The sequence below is a fragment of the Phaseolus vulgaris genome, chromosome 1, assembly GCF_000499845.2.
Source record: "Phaseolus vulgaris cultivar G19833 chromosome 1, P. vulgaris v2.0, whole genome shotgun sequence".
Taxonomy (NCBI): domain Eukaryota; kingdom Viridiplantae; phylum Streptophyta; class Magnoliopsida; order Fabales; family Fabaceae; genus Phaseolus; species Phaseolus vulgaris.
Genome location: NC_023759.2, coordinates 6,965,327 through 6,986,313, shown reverse-complemented (window position 1 = coordinate 6,986,313; position 20,987 = coordinate 6,965,327). Strand labels below are relative to the sequence as shown.

The following is a 20,987-nucleotide window of genomic DNA, read 5'->3' as shown; positions in this document are numbered from 1 at the left end:
TTGGGTGTTTAAAATTTATTTACGTCATTATTAAATTGTACACATCAGTATAATAAATTTTTTGAAATAATATAATTTTTGAGGAAGTCAATAATCTTTAAATATTAATAATGAATAATTTATATATGAAATTTGTAAATTACTAATTCCATGATAATGATTATTACATTTAATTGTTTGATTAAGTGAAAATGGAAAAGTGTAATCCAGGGAAAGTAAAGAAAAAAAGAAAGAGCAAAAAGAAAATTGAAAAGAGAGTGAGAGAGAGAGAAGAATAATTAAACTACATAGACACACAGAAACAGCATTTTTGCATTCTGTCATGCACTCTGCCACACCCTAAAAAGGTGCCACATTCTCTCTCTCTCTCTCTCTCTCTCTCTCTCTCTCTTCACATTCTTTTCTAATTTCTTCGTCCTTAGGGTTTCTCTTCTCTCTCATATTCAAACCAGAGATTCAGATTCTCACATCCATTTTCGTTTCTCCTTTTTCACTCAAAACTCGTTGTTGCTGAGTCAACTCGTTTGCCTTCTCCCGCAACATCAACTCTCCTTCTTTTCCTTTCACCGCAGAATCTTCACTCTCATTTTGGAGTCCTCTTCTACTTCACGCCTAAGTTTCCAACTTCATCCAAACACTGCTTTTCGATGATTCCGAGGTAAACGGGAGTGAGATAGAGGGAAAAGAAGAAGAAGAATCTGAAGCGATCTGGAATCAGTTATCACGCGAAAATGGAAGGTTCTAGAATGGAGAATTTGATCAGAGCTGAGAAATCGCTGAGGCTCAGCTTAGAGAAATCGAAGTCGGTAGGGTTAGCATTGGAGAAAGCGGGGCCGAGGTTGGCGGAAATCAGGCAGCGGCTGCCGTCGCTGGGATCGGCGGTGCGGCCGATTCGCGCTGAGAGGGACGCTCTCGTGGCCGTTGGCGGTCACATCAACCGCGCCGTGGGCCCCGCCGCGGCGGTGCTCAAGGTTTTTGACGCCGTCCACGGCCTGGAAAAGTCGTTGCTGTCGGATCCCCGGAGCGACATCGCCGGGTACTTGTCGGTGCTGAAACGTCTCCAGGAGGCGCTGAGGTTCTTGGGGGACAATTGCGGGTTGGCCATACAGTGGTTGGAGGACATAGTTGAGTATTTGGAGGACAATTCCGTTGCTGATCAGGTTTATCTGGCGAATTTGAAGAAGGAGTTGAAGAATCTTCGCGAGTCGCAGCACGGAGAACTCGATGGTGGCTTGTTGGAGGCTGCATTGTGCAAGTTGGAGGATGAGTTCAGGTTGCTGTTGACTGAGAATAGCGTGCCATTGCCGATGTCGGTGGCGGTGGCCGGTGATGGTATGGCGTGCATTGCGCCGTCGCCGCTGCCTGTATCCGTTGTGCAGAAGCTGCAGGCGATTCTGGGGCGGTTGATTGCCAATGACAGGCTGGATAGGTGTGTGGGGATTTATGTTGAGGCCAGGAGTTCCAATGTTAGGGCAAGTTTGCAGGCGCTGAATTTGGATTACCTTGAGATTTCTGTGTCGGAGTTCAATGATGTGCAGAGCATTGAGGGGTATATAGCTCAGTGGGGGAAGCATTTGGAGTTTGCGGTGAAACATTTGTTTGAGGCTGAGTATAAGCTTTGCAATGATGTGTTTGAGAGAATTGGATTGGATGTGTGGATGGGTTGCTTTTCGAAGATAGCTGCGCAGGCGGGTATACTGGCGTTTCTTCAGTTTGGGAAGACAGTTACTGAGAGTAAGAAGGACCCCATTAAGCTTTTAAAGTTGTTGGATATTTTCGCTTCGTTGAGCAAGTTGAGATTGGATTTCAACCGACTTTTTGGCGGTGGGCCATGTGCTGAGATACAGAATTTGACTCGGGATCTTATTAAGAGGGTGATTGATGGGGCTGCAGAGATTTTCTGGGAGCTTTTTGTTCAGGTGGAGTTGCAGAGGCCGAATCCACCACCAGTGGATGGCAGTGTGCCGAGATTGGTGAGCTTTATCACTGATTACTGTAATAAGCTCCTTGGGGAGGACTATAAGCCGATACTGACTCAGGTTCTGATCATTCACAGAAGTTGGAAGCGCCAAAGCTTTCAGGATAGACTCCTTGTTACTGAGATTTTGAATATTGTGAAGGCTGTTGAGCAGAATGTGGAGACTTGGATCAAGGCTTATGATGATCCTACACTGTCCCACTTTTTTGCTATGAACAATCACTGGCATCTGTGCAAGCATTTGAAAGGGACAAAGCTTGGGGAACTCTTGGGGGATTCCTGGCTAAAGAATCACGAACAGTATAAGGAATATTACTCCACAATCTTTTTGAGGGACAGCTGGGGAAAGCTTCCTGGACATTTGAGTAGGGAAGGGTTGATTCTTTTCTCTGGAGGACGTGCCACTGCCCGTGACCTGGTTAAGAAAAGGTTGAAGAAGTTCAATGAAGTTTTTGATGAGATGTATACTAAGCAGTCAAGTTGGATAATGCCAGAACGGGATCTGAGGGAGAAGACATGTCAGCTTATAGTGCAAGCTGTGGTGCCTGTATACCGCAGTTACATGCAGAATTATGGTCCTTTGGTGGAGCAAGATGCTAGCTCCACAAAATATGCAAAGTACACAGTTCAGAAGCTTGAGGAAATGCTCTTGTTTCTTTATCGGCCAAGGCCTCTAAGACATGGCAGCTTGAGAAGCCCGACGTTTAGTGCAAAATATGGTAATGGTGTACCTGATCTTCGCAGAACAGCATCTGCAGTTGTGTAATTTCCTAGTCATGTGTTTCTATAAACGAACAACAGGGATAATATTTCCCCCTCATCAGCTGGATGGCTACTGTATATAATTTTTCTCTGGACCCTGCGGTGCATAATGTAGGCTTTTCTTAGTTTCTGAGAAGGAAGTTCATGAGCACTTTGAATGTCTGATGTATTTCATGAAAATGAAGTTTAGTTTCTCTTCTCAGATGCAAAAACTGGTTACTATATCCCTTGCTCAGAGGTTTCTGCAAAAGCTAGGCCATCTGTAAAACAGTAAGTTATGAGCTTAAATTAATAAGTAGTGTGGACACCTTGCTTATGAGGGTTTTTTGGTCATACTGCCATCTGAAGTAATTTATCCAATCATCATCTTCATATATTAAGTTGTTTGTAGCAGCAGGATCATTTTATTTTGAAAATTTTATGTACAATTTTTAGTATACACGGACTTAGAAGTTTAGATGAACAGAATATTATTCATATTGACTCATCAGTATTGAGGGGGTAGGGTGGGGGCGGTGAAGTTGTTAATTGTAAATGCAGAAACCCTTTTGAGTTGCCTGTTTCATTTACTTTTTTAAGGATGCCTCCAAAATAAGACGTATTTTGTCAATGAATTTGTTGGAAGGCCCAAGATAATGTTTCTGCATTGATTTGATTTGACTATTAAATTCTTTTCCTCTATATAATATACTAGTTCTGTTTATTATAAGCATTTTCTCCTTGATGCTATTTTCGTTAAGGTTTTGGGAGCTATTTGGCTGTGAAACCAGAGGCCATTGTTGCTGCTGACTTTCTGGTTTTCGTTGCAGATATGACAGGATTATAACATTCTTTTTTTCTCAGTCCTGATCTACAAATAAGGTTGATTTTATCTGTATAGAGGGTTTATGAACTGTGGCCGTATTAACTAAAATTTCTGTAATATCAATTGTGACCATTATTTTGAACCTCAACAGAACAAGGACAAGTTGGACTGAGGATTTCTTCGATCACAGCCAAGTTTAAGCATTTTGGCCATGTTCCCCTTTAAGCATTTTGGCCATGTTCCCCTTTAAGCATTTTGGCCATGTTCCCCTATATCTTCGAGTTCCGCCTTTATTTGATGTGAATCAATATTAGAGAAACTCAAAATGTCCTGTTGTCTGTGCTTGTTTTATCTTGCTCTGTTCAACAGAAAGTCCTCATTTTCTTCTCTTGGCTGTCATTGCTTTTGATTCCCCTTATTCAACAACGTTACATTGTTTTCACTTCCTTGTTGCCAGAAATTGTCAATGATGGTGATGATATAGGTTCTATTGTTAGAAATTGTATTAGTTTTTTCAGAAAGTTTATTTTTAATATCCTATCATTAACTTTAGCTAATGGAAACTTCTACAAGTTTTCCATTTTATTTTCTCATTTTGTAAATGCTCATGAATAGTTTATTGAAACATGTGAATAATATCTTGGCTTCTCATGTAAAAACAGTGGTTGAATTACATGTAAAAAAGTATTTGTCATTCTCAACTTTTCTTCTAGTATGTCTTTAATTGTAACGGTGACTGGTGACCAATAACTTTTTACTTAAACATGAATAAAATTCTTAACTTAGCATTGTTCAGGTAATAAAAAGGGTATGTGATATATTTTTGTACGGATTTAAGAATATTTATTTATGTGATTAAAATTAAAATTGATATAATTTTTTAAACTAAAATTAAAAATAAAATATTTGTTGGGTTAATCAAAGTATCATCTATATGAAGACTGAAAAGAAAGTAAACTAAAAGCTGACATTATAAAAACATACTTAAGATGTTAATTCTTTTTTTAAAAGTTTAAATCAGTTATTTTAACATTAACACAATTTATCCATTTTGTTTAAATATACTTATATTTATTATTGTAAAAAATTCACAACAATTAACTGAATAAATTATATTTTTTACTTTAAAAATTATTTGCAATTTGTAATTATTTTAGAAATGGAAATACCAAAACATGTCAGTAAATTGGTTCGAAAAACGTGAAATAAGAGAAGTTGGAGTAAAAAATTGTTACATAAATTAAAAATAATGTTTTGATAATAGAACTTTTCCTTTGCAAATAAGATTGAAGATTCGTTTACACCACAATTAAAACTTTTAAAAAAAAATTCATAGTTGAAGATGTATATAACTTCAAAGTGTTATTCTCTTCCTGCTTAATAAAAAAAAAAACAAGTTCTCTACTGTGAGAGATGAACTAGTCGTTGACAGTCTTTTAAACATATAAATCCTCCAAACAATCATACACCCGCTATATTTTGAAATAAAAGAAAATTTCTAATTTTTTTGTTTTATTCCCCATAAATCTAAATATGTTTTTTTTTTTTAATCTCTAATGACATCATATGTTGACTTAACAATTTTAAAAAAGTTATCAGTATTGGATTAACAATTTTATTAACATGTCATGTGATAACATCCTTATTATTGCTAGAATTAACATAGATTTAAAAGTATGGACTAAAAAAATCTGACCAAAAAAAAGTAGGAACCAAAACGAAAAGACTATGTAATAAAAGTTTAATTAAGCCTGATATATTTTCCCATTTGCCAATTGAGTTATAAGGCTACAGACAGAATGTGATAAATGGTTGAAGAGACTCGTCATTTCCATTAGCATATTCAGTCAACTACTTTTTTACACCCCATATCTCCCTTTAGGCTTTCATCAATTTTAAAATTCTCATTTTTCCCATTTTCATTAAATGGCAATGAAGTTTTTCGTCCTACCAATATAGGTAGTTGTTTGAGTATTACACACTCACACATATCCATTTACCCACACACGCACATATGTATGCCTATGCACACATACAACCACATATCCCATATACTCTCACACACTCGCGCTAGAGTATTCTTCTTAAGATGTTAACTCTATTTTAGTGAGCTAACCTTATGGTATTTTAGATCATATTTATTTATTTATCAAATTTGTTTAAATAAATAATACTTAAATTTTAGTTAGAAGTTGTTATGTGCTTAAAGAGTACTTAATGTTTAACTAGGAGTAGTTGCAGTCAAAACAATATTATATGTTTAGTTAGAAATTATGAAAGTCTAAAGAATATTAGTCTCAAATCTTGCAACATTAGTATGCTAATGAAATTTGATAATGTTGACCAAAAATTATACATCGTCTGAGTTTTTAGACAAACTAATATAAAAACACCTATTGTAAATCTCTTTCTATCCTTGTCTCTTTGAATTGCATTTTATTAATTTGTCACTAATAAAAATAGAGCTTTCCCAAGATGAGATTTCAATAATGTTTTGACAGTACATATGTTAAAACTTTATCAAACATTTTATTTGCAAAAGTTTTCAAAAGTTCTAAATACAAAATTCAACATTCTTTATTATGTATTTCTTCTATTTTCATAAAGATAATGACTATTAAAGTTCAATTAAGTTAATGTTATTTTATAAATGATATAATTAAATAAATTAAAATTAGTTATAATAATATTTACACTATAAGAAAATTATTAAATAGAAACTAATTTTAGAGACCAAAATAATTATTACTATATTGACTAAATTAGATACTATTTTATAAATTAATTTTTTTTTATTGATATCTAAAGTAGTTTCTATTATTAATAAAAAATCATAAAATAGTTTCTAACTTAGTATTTAACCATTAACTACCAAAATTTTAGCTAATAACTATTCTATTAGTATTTTAGAGACTAATTTAGAATCTAAAGTAACTAAAACATTGACAAGTAAAACATTGATAGCTAATGTTAAATACCAATTTATAAACTATTTTATAATTTTTATTAATAATAGAGACCACTTTATATATCAATAATTATTTAGTTTGTAAAATACTATTTAATTTAATTAATATAACATTCAATAATTTTTTTTCTCTAAATTTATTTATGATTTTTTTTATACAAACAAAAGAAGTAGTGATTGTTGACATTGAAGGCAATAGTGAGAATAATAAATGTGTTTTGTGACCTTTATATGATATATGCACCAATGATGAAATGGAAATGTAGTTGACAGCAAATAATGTCTAAATTATGACCTATCCTTCATGGCTTTCCCAAAACACTTGTCCCCCAACAACATATATTATTTTAAGTAATGTCTAATTCCATAATCTTTTATATACTCTAATGTTTTTTTTACATATTATTGTTAATATATTTTAATTACTTATTTTACATTCTTGTCTTTTAATCGAAATACTAGGATTAATCTAACTTATGGATCACAACATTTTCAAAGTACTTTAAACTGATTCTGGTGCAAAGGAAGATTCAAAAACTGTTCATATACTATCTAGTTGTATATATAAAAAAAATATAATTGTTTATTTAAATCTTCTTTTAATTGTGAAATTTTGCCATATTATTGTTAACTTCCTTTATAATTTAGATGTACATATTTAGGAACTCGAAGTAATCAGAGACAATATTATTTGAACCTGAAATTTGTTACTTCAGTTTTTTTTTTTTTTTTTACTGTATGACTATATATTGACCAATATATTCATGTTGGATAATAATGAGAAGCTCACTTGTGTTTTTGTTTATCACGTGCTATTGTTATTATGGGTAATCAAAGTTCAACTCCTTATGACTTTCCCTTTCATCTTTTTCTTCTTCAACCATAGACACGTGTAACTTTGCAATGTTTTCTTAAACTTGATGTGACAATTGATGATGTGAATTATTTAGAGTTTTTTCAAAACATATTCCTAATACATTATTAGAGCTTATAGAAATGCTTATAGAAATACAAATATTTACGATATAAGTTTCAAAACAATATCTTAAAGTTTTCCAGAGTCTCCGACACTTATATGATCATCTGTTTGTGTACATAGTACAATCATCGTAGTTTAAACACAACAAGAAAAACAAAGGTAAGCTAATGAAAAAAAATTCCACAACGTATCTAATTCATGCAAAAAGAACGAATCAAATTAATCATTTATAAACATAGAAATGTTGTCATATAAAATTTCAATACCAATTTCATCATTCATATAGATCACACATGGATATATTTTCAATCACAATCATTGGATTTCATTTCAATCCCACTGACTACACATGAATCCATCGTCTTCCGGAAGACTCATTAAGTATGCCCCTACCAGAGATTAACACTTGATCCAAAGATCACCAGCGAATCCAAGAGAAAGGATCAAAGTAAGTTCGAACATCCATTACTGAGTGTCCACAACAGGACCCGATGTGTATGAACTCTCTCTCAACTTCTCACCACCTGATATCTTAGTCTATATATGACTTAGATCATCAGTGAAGTTAGAAAACAACTCATAGGCTTTTCGTACTTAATGCCATCAAACAACAACTCATACATTATCCTAAATGTATGACATCAATTTCATACAATTTTCATCATTCATATATAATACACATAATTCAATCACATGACATTTAAAAATTCATACCATTCAAGAACTTTTTCAACATCAAAAATAATATTTAACTTTCAAACTATCAAAATATAATATTTATACATGTTCACACAACATAAAATTAAACAATTTTATCAACTAACATTTCTGCAAGAGAAATTGAAACTTGGAACCACGTCCCCTCCACATTCAGATCTTCTAATCTAAGGTACTATTGAAAGTTAAGTTATCTTCCCTTACCATAATTGTTTGTTTTCCAAGCAACTTCTAGAATTTTATCCTCTTAGTTTGGATAAGATTTAAGATTTAAGGACCTAATGCAAGTTATCCAAACAAAACAAAAATTCAATATATAGTAGAATAAGTTGAGAGGATTACTATTTTCAACTGACCAAAGCATCATAATTCTGTCTGTGACTTTTGTTTGTAACACTGTTACATTATCTCCAACTACAAAAATTTTCTTCCTAAAAAATGAACTTACCAATAAAGAGATTAGGGTATGATGCTTGTATCTCCTCTTCAATTTCCCAAGTGGAATCTCTAGAGATGAGATCCCACAATACTTTCACTATGGGAATAGTTCTTCACATAGTTGTTTCACTTGTGAATCTAAAATTATGGTTGACTTCAAATGACAGATTTTCTTTCACCTGGATGGAATCAAACTCTAGAATGTGGCTGAGATCAGGTATGTACTTTTTTAGCTGGGATACATGAAAAATATTGTGAATGTTAGTTAAAGGAGGAAGCAAAGCAATTTCATAAGCCAGAGGACCTATTCTCCTAAGAATTTGATAAGTCCTCCTATGAACTTAGGAGTCAATTTCTTGATTTTGATTGCTCTTCCTACACCAGTGAATAGTGTAACTCTCAAAAATACATGCTCACCCGCATAGAATTCTAAAGGTCTTCTTTGATCTGCATAAGATTTTTGCCTGCTAAGAGATGTTTTCAATCTTTCTTGAATTGTTTTGACATTTTCATTGGTTTGTTGTATTAATTTTGGTCAAATTAACACACTCTCACCATCTTGAAACCATCACAAAGGTGTGATGCACTTTCTTTCATATAATGTCTCAAAAGGAGTCATTCCTATGCTAACTTGGTAACTATTATTGTAAGTGTCATCGACATTTTTTTCTCCGTATATAATTGTTGAAAAAATATTTTATTTTTTCATCAATTAATTCAACATAAGTCTATTTAATTATAAGAAAAATAAAGAATATCATAAAGTACACTTTTTATTTATTATATTATATTCTTCTAGTGATGTATCAAAATCACCAAATTGTTAATATTGCTATTCTTAATAATAAAAAAAATCAGAATAAAAGAAATTTGAAACTTTTAATCATTATAACTTAGATTAAAAACTGAAAACAAAAACCTAAGAATTTTTATAGACAATAAACAAACAAGTATTAAGTATTTTGTTTATTTATTTAATTTATGTACATAAATAAACAAAAATCTAAAAATGTTTTCTCCCATAAATATTTCCACGGTGGTCCTGTATAAATACCTAAGTGGCAATGCGTGGTTTTCACGGATCCACATCACTGCAGTTTCCGGGAATAACTGTTGTTCAATTGAAAAATGCAGAATCTGCAACAAAAGGCTTCCGAATGGAGTGGTGTTGCGACAGAGGAAGCTTTCGCCATCGACACAACCAACCTCTTTCACAAGCTTGGCCTTCAAACCTTCATTAACCTCTCCACCAATTTCTACAACAGGTACTTCTTCTTTTTGTTCAATTAACCCACTTATGTTCTGTTCTTAATTTTTTTTTTTTTGTTGGGTTTTGACTTGGGAACAGGGTATATGGTGACGAGGAAGAGTGGTTTCGTTCAATATTCGCTGATTCTGAGAAAGAAAACGCAATTCAAAACCAATACGAGTTCTTCGTGCAACGAATGGGTGGACCTCCTCTCTTTTCTCAAAGAAGAGGTATTGTTTTCCTTTCTAGGAACCTTGCATTTGCTGCTGAACTGAAATATACATCACTTATATTTGTGTCTGCAATGTTTAATTATTATAATTCTTTTAAAATGAACTGAAATATCGAGTTTGATTCGTACATTACTTAGAAAAAATGCATTTGATTTGATTATTTGAAATCTACTGAATCCTGTAGCTAGATAGTAGAACAGTTTTCAGTAATTTCTTTTTTAAAATGTTAACTCATTATTTCCCTGGACTAAAGATGGTCTCTTGGAATATTTGTTGGTGGTCGAATAGACATGATAAACTCAACAATTTTTGTTAAGCTAGACTCTCTTACCATCTTAAAGGTGGACTTTAAGTTTTCAACTTCACAAAATTAGTTTGTAAGTTGTGTTTTGCATCTATTTATATATATATATATATATATATATATATTAATTTGACCATAATTCTAGTCCATGAGATATCCAACCGTATGAAAATTACAAAAGGATTACTGGAGTGGATACTACTCTCCGCCTAGACTGAGCTCACTTACTTACCTTAACAAATATTTAACATAAGTAATTAAATTTAAAAGGAAAGAAAGTTTAAAAATGTTACCCTTTCTTGATATCATTAAAGTTGCATTTAATCTTTTCTTTTCCACAATCCATCTTCTCATATATGAATCCCATTGTGGGTTTTGCATCCGAATCCACCAATCAAAGGACCACCATAAGAGGGGCAGTAACTTTTAAGGTTTCCAAAACTGACTATATACTACATTTTTACTTTTCTCCCTTCTTTTGAAGTTCTAAACTTGCTTGTTTTCCACTCTTCTGAGCTAAACATGCTCATTAATGATGCTTTCATTTCATAAAGACAAGCTAGAGTGAAGCAAGCTGTGGCAAATCTAGATTGGAAAAGGGATTGCGCTTTAAACATGGTGAAAAGTTCTCTGCCAATCATAAGGGAACCAATAAACCTTACTTCTTGATACAAATGGATGAGGAAGTAGATAATGTGAGGTGAACAAAGTATAACAACCATCCTAGGAGGACATGCTACATGAAGAGAGTCATGGTCATCATCTATCATACCATGCTTTGAAGGGAACCTTAACAAGAGGTGCAATTAGATTCATGAGGTTTATTAATGGAATTAAGATACAAACACTTACAAGGTTTCTGAGGTTACATGTTCACAAGGCACCCCAATTTAAGGTAGTAGTTAGAAATGGTGACCATTTGGAATGTGAGGGTCAAGTCAAACACATTCCAGTCAACATTCAAGGTCACTGTTTAATAGTTTTAGCATATTTTCTCTCAATTGTTGCAGTAGAAATTGTTCTTGGTACTCAATGGTTAGGAAAATTGGATACACACCTTGTTAATTATAACAAATGTTCATCACTTTTTATATGAATGGGGAGTAATTATGCTACAAGGGGATTCTATTGACCCTCGTCAAGCACAATTTCATCACCTAAAGCATTTAAAGTCTACTAATGAAATAACAAAGTCTTATACACTATAGATATGTACCCAAGAGATTTCATCAGAGCATCTATTAGGTTATGCCTACTTTGTTGGAACCTAAAGTATCTAAGCTATTGAGTCAATACAAAGAAGTGTTCACACAACCTCATGGGTTACCTTCTATTGTACGCATGATCATAATAGCCAAAAGAATGAGATTGAAAGAATAGTTGTTGGGATAGTCCAGTCTAGTTCTAGTCCTTTTTTTCCCTTTCATACTGCTGGTAAAAAGGAAAGATGGAATTTAGGCTTTTGTGCCAATTATCGTGCTTTAAATGTGGTAACATCAAAGATTCTTTTCCCATGCCTTTGGTAGGCAAATCATTAGATGCATTGTTCGTCACTAAGCACTTCTCAAAACTGGATTTGAGGTCTGGATATCACCAAATATTGATGAAACTTGAAGATAGACACAAAACAACCTTTCAAACTCACCACGGATTATACGAATTGCTTTTGGATAAGCAACTGCACCAACAACTTTCCAAGCACTTATGAATTCCATATTTGTTGCATGTATGAGAAAATTCATTCTACTGTTAAGATATGTTATGTAGTCCAAGTTGGAATGCTCACATTGACCATTTGGCTCAAGTTTTGTAGTTGATGAAGCGACAATCTTTGTTTACTATGCTCTTGAAATGCTCCTCTGGCTAGACTTACGTTGACTATGTTGGGCATGTGGTGACAAGGGTAGGGATGTAGAGTATAGTCCAAGTTGGAATGGTCACATTGACCATTTTGGCTCAAGTTTTGCAATTGATGAAATGACACTCTTTGTTTACTATGCTCTCGAAATGCTCCTATGATAGACTTAAGTTGACTATGTTGGGAATGTGGTGACAAGGGAAGGGATGAAGGTGGATGATTTTAAAATTATAGCATGAAATAGTGCCAATACTATCCTCGATTAAACAACTCAGGGCTCTCACTGGTTTAGCAAGCTATTACAAGGATTTTGCCTTAATTGTTGCACCCCTTACAAACCTGTTCAAGAAGAATGCCTTCTGATGGCATGATCATGCTAAAACAACTTGCATAAAAATTAAATCCATATTGACAAATGCACCTGTCCTTGCTTTTTCAAACTTTGTAGAACCCTTTGCCTTCGAGACAGATGCATCCTCCATTGTTATTGGGGATGTCCTCAGTCAAAATAATCACCTTATAGCATTTTTTCCCTAAGTGATATCAAGACAATGCAAAGTTAGTCAACGTATGCAAGGGAGATGCATGCGATGATAGAGGTAGTAGCAAAGTTTAGGCATTATTTACTTGCCCATAGATTTTGTCAATAAAGCATACCATAAAAGTCAAAAGGAAATTTAGGAACAAGTGATTCAACCATCAGAGCAATACTCTTGGCATCCAAAATTACTGTGGTTTGACTTTACCATTTAGTACAAACGAGGTAAAGAGAACCAAGTGGTAGATGCACTCTAACAATTATTCTTGGCGTTATCCAACCCTCATTTTGAATTTGTATAGGAGTTATGAAAGGAACTAGGACATTATGATCCTTTGGTTTAGTTTCCAATAGCAATTGTTTATAATACCATTGTGGAAAACCATACGGGGTTATGGTTTTGGAAAGGAAAATTGTCAATTCCATCTCATTCCACTATCAAGAAGATAACTCTTGAGGAATTTCATGATTCACCAGTTGGTGGTCATGCAGGTTTTCCACGAACCTTGGCCCATGTATCAACCCAATTTTGTGGCAACCCAATTTTGTGGCAGGGAGTCAACAAAGATGTTAAGCAATATATGAGATCTTGTTTATGTTAAGCAATACGAGAGATCTTCTTCCATTTGCCAACAGACAAAAATACTTCACTTAATCACTAGGAGGGCTCCTACAACCCCTTTCACTACCAGAATATATTTGGCAAGATATAGCTATGGATTTTATCAGAAGCTTCCCTCGTCACATGGGTACTCTATTATCATGGTTATTATTGATAGGCTCTTGAAATTTTCCTACTTCATCCCCTTCAGCAACTCACAACAAAAATGGTGGAAGATGCTCTAACACAATGTCATCAAGATTCATGGAATACCACATTCTATTATCTTGAATAGGGACAAGATATTCACTAGAAAATTCTGGCAACACCTATTCAAGTCCAAGGAAAAACATTGGCCACGAGCTCCTCCTACCATACACAAATTGATGGCCAATCCAAAGTCCTTAACGGATGCTTGGAAATGTATATGCTGTTTTACTCAGCAGAAATCCTAGTATAAATTACTTGCATGAGCTGCTTATTGGTGTAATACTACCTGTTGCATAATCTATTTCTTTCAACTCTACCTTTCATTAGCTATAAGCATGACACTATGGTGCAGTATTTGGTTGTGATCCCCCCAAAATTCTAAAGTACGAACCTTCAGCAAGTGATGATAAAGTGTGAGATAACAACTAGAGGAGCAAGACAAGCACAGAGAATGAAAGATTATGCAGATAAAAAAGATGTCTAATTTATTGAGGCAGGATATGTTTTTGTTAAGCTCCAACCATATAGAAAAAACTCAATAGCATTAAGAAACCAGAAGTTTGTAGAATAGACCTCGGCCCATTCAAGATAATTCCGAAAGTTGGATTGGTTGCATACATCTTCCTGATACAGTCCGTATTCAACCCATATTTCACATGTCACTATTAAAGAAGTACATTGGTGAGCCACAACACTAGGTGATACCAAAGTACTTACTGGATGACGAACAAGAACAGTTGTCTCCACCACTTGACTTTGAGGACAAGGTCAGTTTCATGGGAAAGAGTTATGATGCGGGTAACAAATATTCATGAGGTGAGAGAGGAACACCTGCAAAGACATGTGGGTTAAGGAGCTTAAATGGGGGCAACTAACTCCCAAAGTGCCTGCATCTTGATGAGGGAGGTCTACGAGGAAATAGTTGGAGCCCAAATGGAGGAAGAACTATGTGGATACGCGGGAGTGAATAGAAAGTAGGAGATGCTTAATGTGAGTCTCACTCCATCCTCCTGTATGTGTTTACTCTTCTCTAAGCTCTTCCTCCTTTGAATTCTAATTTCTCTATATCACCTATTCTTAGGTGATCTCATATTCATCATGAAGGATCTCTCGGTCTGCTACAAACTATTGAATCATTTTCTCCTTCACATTTTGTTAGTTACTGTGTGGTGTATATATTTAATCTATGTTTACATTTCATGATATATTCCTTCTAAACGTGCTACGCATATTTGAAGAAATACCAATCTGTTTCAACTTACCTAGTTGGGTTTGGGAAGGTTGGATGAATGTAGCCTTAAGAGACTATCTCCACGGTTCAATCTGTGCAGATTATCTTGACAAAAAAGAGTTTGTATCAGTGACTTGCCCTATACAATTTCCTATATTAGAGATGGTGAGACAATATTTTAAGTCTCACATTTAATAGAATATGATACTAAAATCTTTAGGTTCTCTCATCTAATTTTGGGTTGTACTCCTTCTTGTGTTTAAGTCTAAACAGCTAATATTTTTGTTAAGAGTTGGGCTACAAAAAGGGTTTCCTTTAAGTTAGATTAAGGCTCAAATCAAATACTGATAGGTGAATGAAGTTGTCAAAGGGAAAAGGGTTACTATTAGGTCAGTGTTGATTGAGTGAAAACCACCTAGGTGCAATCCTACTAAAGGATTACTATGTTAGGTCTCCTGCATTAAGTATGACAGATTATTTGATGTGATAATTAAGTCTTGAGGTTCACCTACCTATAGAGTAGTCTTTTCGGTTGGACTCTCCTCTTGTGCTTAAATCCTAGTAACTAATTTCCTAACTGGTATTTAGGAATTTAATTGGATATTTTGTTAAACAGCTTAATATGATCCTATTAGTGAGAGAAAAACACAAATAAATTGTGGTTTCGTTGCATGTGTCTTTCTTTCCAACAATACATCGAGTTTCTGAAGACCAGAACAGGATCCAAATCAATCAGGAGGAATGAAGCTAATCTAGATGAGTTTTAGCAACTTAAGTGAAGTGAGGTGAGATGAGGTACTAATTAAAATTTTCTCAGGATGAGGAATAAGTTTCTGTGCTCATGTCCATTTGCATTTTCATCCATTTATCCTATCCATGTTCTTTGCACACCTATTTAAATGGCGTGGCTAAATCTTTTGTTTTTCAGCGAAAATTAGATTGTTGGAATTTATAATTGACTATATGTTTTCTGCACTGATCTTGGGGGAGGGTGAAATGCTTCTTCGACTTACCTAGCAGCTTTGCAGTTTGAAAATTGAACCTTGGTTTCTCTTGATATTTGGCAGGACATCCTGCTCTAATTGGTCGACATCGCCCATTTCCTGTAACGCATCAAGCTGCAGAGAGGTGGTTACATCACATGCAACAAGCATTAGACAGTACTCCAGATATAGATGATGACTCAAAGACCAAAATGATGAACTTTTTCAGGTTTATTTTCTGACCCAAAGTCCCACTTCCTGGCAATTGATTATTCTTGCTAATGTTGACGTTATTATTTTTTTCTTTCAGGCACACTGCATATTTTTTGGTAGCTGGAGATGAGCTAAAGAATAAAAATAACCAACAGATTCCCTGCAAACATGCAGCCAAAAGAGATGATTAATAAATCTTTGGTTCAATTTCCTTTTTATTTATAGCCTTCTTTATCGCAAAACTTTGTATAAAAAATGGTTGAAAAAGAATTGTCCCAGAGTTGGAGAGATGAAAGGGATGTCACGTTACACACTTGCCAACTCAAGTGACACGAGGTTGATAATTGTTAGCTCAGAATCAATAGTGCACTGAGAAAATACAAAAAAACAGTATTGAATTGCCTTTAAATTTTACTCACTAAACTATTGACAGGTCTAATCCTTACTCAGAAGTTTTTATGATTTTTCCCTGAATTCATTCTAGCATAATTTTTCCTTTTCAAATTTGAGTTTTTGATTGGTTGATATAATTTTTTTCAAAACTGAATTGGACCAGTTTGATGACCCTGTTCGTTATTTGAAAAAGAACTGGTATTTGTACCAATATTTCTTAATGTTTGAAAACGTCACTTAAAAGAATTTAAGATATTTTTTTATATTAATTTCTTAATGTTGTATTATTTTAGGTTTAATATGTTTCTCCTTGTAGAAGAAACAAGTTTTAAGCTTAGATTTAGGCAAAAATGTTTTTCATCCTTCAAAATTATAAATTATGTTTTTTATTCTTACTTAGTATTTTATGACAATGATTAATTGTTGGTTTTAAACGAAAAAGGTAAGGAAAATGTTTGAAGTACCTCACCATTTTGTTCAACACCGTGACATGAAAGTGAAAGGTGACATGGCATTGCTCTTTCGTGGGCAGAATGTGAGTGAAATGAAATGCAGAGAAGGGAAAAGAAGAGTATGAGCAACTTTGTTTTGTTTCAAAAGATTTTAACAATTGGAAAGGAAGGATTAAGAAAGTCTCTTATTTGTCTGCTAAAGGTAAGTTTTTCTTTTTGAAAAAGGTGGTAAAATGCTGAAAAGATGTCTCTGAAAATGCCTCAACCAAAATAATTGTTTATAGTTTTTGAATAAAAAAATGATTAATGTAGTTATTCAGGTTGATAAAATGGTTCAATGAGAAAATCATTCAACACTCACATATAAAGAAAGGCTACAATGTGTTAAAGACAGTTTCATGTCTGTTGGGTACGTGTGTGTGGTGATTTAAGGGGGTTTGAGGGTTTAAAATTGGTTAATGTAGTTGTTAAATGTGGTTAATTAGGTTGCATAAATGGTTAAAAAAACAATAACTTTTTCAAGAGGTTTAAAGGGATTGCGGGTGAGAAATTTACAAGAAATTAGCTTTAGTTGTGTGATAATTTTTTTTGTTAATGTAATTGTCAAATGTGGTTTACCAAGTTCAATAAACGGTTAAGTGAGAAACAATTCAATGAGTGGACAATCCAAGGTTTCAAATATGGCTACCATTATTTGAATTAGTTAAATGAGTTTGTGGAGATGAATCCATTCAATGCTAACATATGAATCACGAGTCCCTTCTCTCAAGCCTGGTACTATATTTTATTACTCACTACAACAAATTCATTCATTAAATAGTAACCAAACTAAAAGTAATTAGTCATAGTAACTAAATTAGATATTATTGTAGAAATTAAAAAATTATTTTTACTTAAAGTAGTTTCTAAATTATTTAAAGTATTATTAATTATCTAAATTAACTACCAAGATTTTAGTTACTAATATTCTAGATTTTAAATTAGTCTTAATTAGTCTTTTAGAATTAGAATATTAGTAGCTAAAATCTTGGTAACTAATTGTTAGATACCAATTTAAAAACTACTTTATAAATTTTTGTTTATAATAGAAACTAATTTAGATATATACCAATAATTTTTTTAGTCTCTAAAATGATTGGTTCTTTTACCATTGGGGGCTATTTTTTCCCTATTTTACCAAAATGGGGTCTGTTTCAAAAAAAAAAATACAAAAATGGGGCAAGTCGGAACTTGACACGACTTTGACACGTCAACCTGAAGTCGTGTCAATTTGGCACGACTTTGTGCACGTCATATTTTTTTAAAATAAATATATACTATAATTATTTAATTATAATTAGAATTATAAGTTATGTAATATTTGAAATTAAATTGATAAATAAATTTTTTTACGAAGGAATAAATACATAGGTAAAGAAAATTAGGAAATTAATAATCAAACTTGGAATTGAATTTTATTATTAAACTTGTCTGTGCGGACAATTGCTTCTATTGTGACATTCAGTTCTATAATGTGAACATCTTTTTAGCTTATTTGGAATTGAATCATCCACAAAAATAATTCTCTATTTATTTTCCAAATATAATAACATTTCTCAAATATTTGGAATCTAATTTTTTGATTGCTTAAAACTAACATCCTTGAAAAATTATGTATCAAATTAATTTTAAATATTACATAACTCACTACTCAATATAAAAAAATGACGTGGACAAAGTCGTGTCAAATTGGCACGACTTCAGGTTGACGTGGCAGATTCAGGTTGACGTGTCAAAGTCATGCCAATTTGGCACGACTTCTGCATATGAAGTCGTGTCAAGTTGGCACGACTTACCCCATTTTTGTAATTTTTTTGAAACAGATCCCATTTGGGTTAAAAGGCTAAAAAAAAAACCCCACTGTGGTAAAAAAACCAAAATGATCTCTAATTTAGTTCAATAGTAACCAAATAGTAACTAATTATTTTGGTTTCTAAAATTAGTTGCAATTTGATGATTTTCTTGTAGTGATGTATTTGTTGCTCATTAGCAATAATTGTCATATAATTAGTTTGTTATATTATTTTGTTGAGACAAAATGTAGAATTTCATATCCATGTATTAAAGGTAAAACGTGAATAGTATTATTATTTTTTGTTAGGCATGTTAAAAACTTAAAGAAAAGGTTAGCTCTTGAAAATATGGGTTTTAATAGAGCTAAAACAATGCGTTGAAGGTTTTCACAAATAAAAGTGTTCACAAAAATTTTCTAAAACGTTTTAATAGTTGACCAAGAGAAGCTTTGTGCGAGTAGTATAGAGAGACAATGAACACTTTATATTTATATTAGTTCGCACCTAATTTGGACAACATCTAGTTCTCTAAAATGTAAATGACAAAGAGTTTCATAAATAATCAAATGCTTGCAAGTATTTGTTACTCTCACTTCTGAATTACACAACTACATAAAGTTTCTCCATCCACTAAACTCCCCTTGCGTTTAGTAACAAGCACACAACACCTTTATAGATTAAGTAAACAAATCCACTTCAAGTTCTTCAAGTTATACAACAATGAAATGGTCTTTCTATAAGGTTTCACACTCAATTGGGTGGATATGAAATACAACACTTCTTGTATAGAATCAAACTTCACAAAAATGTAAAGGACATAAACACTGAAAGGACAATATATTACAAGTTGTCTAACACATCATGTTTCTCAATAACTAGAAGCTTTAAAAAATGAAAATGTTTGATCAAAGTTCAACCGACCCTTTAACAATAAAGTATTAAACATAATTTTAATAGTATCATGTCTCTTTATGTGCAAGTTCCCTGTTTAGTTGATACCCAAGTGTTTTGGTTGAACAACGCAAGTACTATTTGTTATGTGTTTTGTCTGACTGAGCAGATGAAAGGCCTTGCTTAGTACTCTTTGTCTGATAAGTTTTTTCTAGGACAAATGATAATTCTACTTCATCTAACATAGAATAAGCCCTAAACATTTTATAGTACACATCAAAGACTTTTAAATACTTATTCTTTGTGTGCAGGGAATGTTTGTCTCTTTCTTTTTCTTAAGAGGATCTTGCAACAATATGTCTACATCAAGATCTCTTTAAGAAGGTGCTTAAAGTTGTTCATTGCAAACAAATTTTCTGAAAAAGGTGGTATGTCTGTGTTGTAGAGTTAGCCAACTATATTAGGTTCCAAGTTTTTCGCTAAAGAGGAAAGAAGGTATTTGCTTAAATATGATAAGTTATGTATTGTATCAGAAGCCACATGCATTTAAGGTTGCATGAAGAGCATATAATGCATCTACGTGCTTGATCATGGATAGACAATAGACGAAGAAGATGAAAGGCTTGTAAGCCTCACAACAACTCCAAAGGGATTTGTAATGAATCTTTTATTTTCAATTCTATATAAAAAAGATCTTTGCGAAGAAGAAAGGTTGACGACGCTTATGATATTTATTATTAACGCTATCAAGATTTCAAGTAATAATAAGCCTTGTGTTTGTGAGGAAGAACATTGTTTGTGACCGTGGCTAACTAATATTCTCAATCTTGTATCCATATTAGGAAGTTAATCTCTTTCAGTGAGTAAAACCCCGTGAGCTTTTAGATCACAACCTTTGTTTATCAAAGTATTTTAGCCATGAGTGACTGTGTCCAAACAATACTTGTTGTAGCTATAAGTGTTGTGTATAAAGAATACTTGTAGTTTAGCAAATGGTTGTGTCCAAATAATACTTATAGTTTTTCTAAAAGGAGTCGTGTCTAAAAAATACTTATAGTTTAGTCTAAAATGGTTGTGTCCAAATAATACTTGTAACTTATATCGACAATCTGTGTTAGTGAAACCTTTGTCATGTCATGTTGATCAAGAATTGTTGTCAACGTTGTTTTAGCCTACACTATTAGCATTTGTTAGAGAGATTTACAGTATTGAATTAACATTAATGTTTTATGTGTGAACACGTTTTGTAATACTAAACTGACACTATTTAATTTCTATCCTTTTGTGTCAACTTTTGATGAAGACTAATTTTACGATTAATATTTAGTGACTCTTATATATATATATATATA

At 33.1% G+C, this 20,987-nt stretch overlaps 2 protein-coding genes across 6 annotated transcripts; both read left to right on the top strand.

Moving 5' to 3' along the window:
• The first annotated feature begins 309 nt into the window (after window positions 1-309).
• On the top strand, window positions 310-3,933 carry LOC137813414 (exocyst complex component EXO70A1). 5 transcript variants are annotated; one of them, XM_068615642.1, is made up of 3 exons: window positions 310-3,010; window positions 3,550-3,601; window positions 3,697-3,933. In XM_068615642.1, the coding sequence occupies exon 1, from the start codon at window positions 732-734 to the stop codon at window positions 2,742-2,744; it is 2,013 nt and encodes a 670-aa protein (XP_068471743.1). In that variant the 5' UTR covers window positions 310-731; the 3' UTR covers window positions 2,745-3,010; window positions 3,550-3,601; window positions 3,697-3,933. The 5 variants fall into 5 exon arrangements, with proteins under 5 accessions (XP_068471743.1, XP_068471744.1, XP_068471745.1 ...); XM_068615643.1 differs by having other exon boundaries at window positions 3,481-3,601; XM_068615644.1 differs by lacking the exon at window positions 3,550-3,601.
• Window positions 3,934-9,668: 5,735 nt separating this feature from the next.
• On the top strand, window positions 9,669-16,476 carry LOC137813413 (group 2 truncated hemoglobin 3-2). The gene is made up of 4 exons (XM_068615639.1): window positions 9,669-9,912; window positions 9,996-10,126; window positions 15,939-16,083; window positions 16,165-16,476. The coding sequence occupies exons 1-4, from the start codon at window positions 9,776-9,778 to the stop codon at window positions 16,256-16,258; spliced, it is 507 nt and encodes a 168-aa protein (XP_068471740.1). The 5' UTR covers window positions 9,669-9,775; the 3' UTR covers window positions 16,259-16,476.
• The last annotated feature ends 4,511 nt before the right edge of the window (window positions 16,477-20,987 follow it).

What these genes read in the sequence shown, in the direction of transcription:
- LOC137813414 (XM_068615644.1), top strand. Translation starts at nt 732, where the DNA reads ATGGAAGGTTCTAGAATGGAGAATTTGATCAGAGCTGAGAAATCGCTG.
- LOC137813413 (XM_068615639.1), top strand. Translation starts at nt 9,776, where the DNA reads ATGCAGAATCTGCAACAAAAGGCTTCCGAATGGAGTGGTGTTGCGACA. An exon ending in TCCACCAATTTCTACAACAG is followed by an intron (nt 9,913 to 9,995) that starts GTACTTCTTCTT and finishes ACTTGGGAACAG; the next exon opens with GGTATATGGTGACGAGGAAG. An exon ending in TCTCTTTTCTCAAAGAAGAG is followed by an intron (nt 10,127 to 15,938) that starts GTATTGTTTTCC and finishes GATATTTGGCAG; the next exon opens with GACATCCTGCTCTAATTGGT.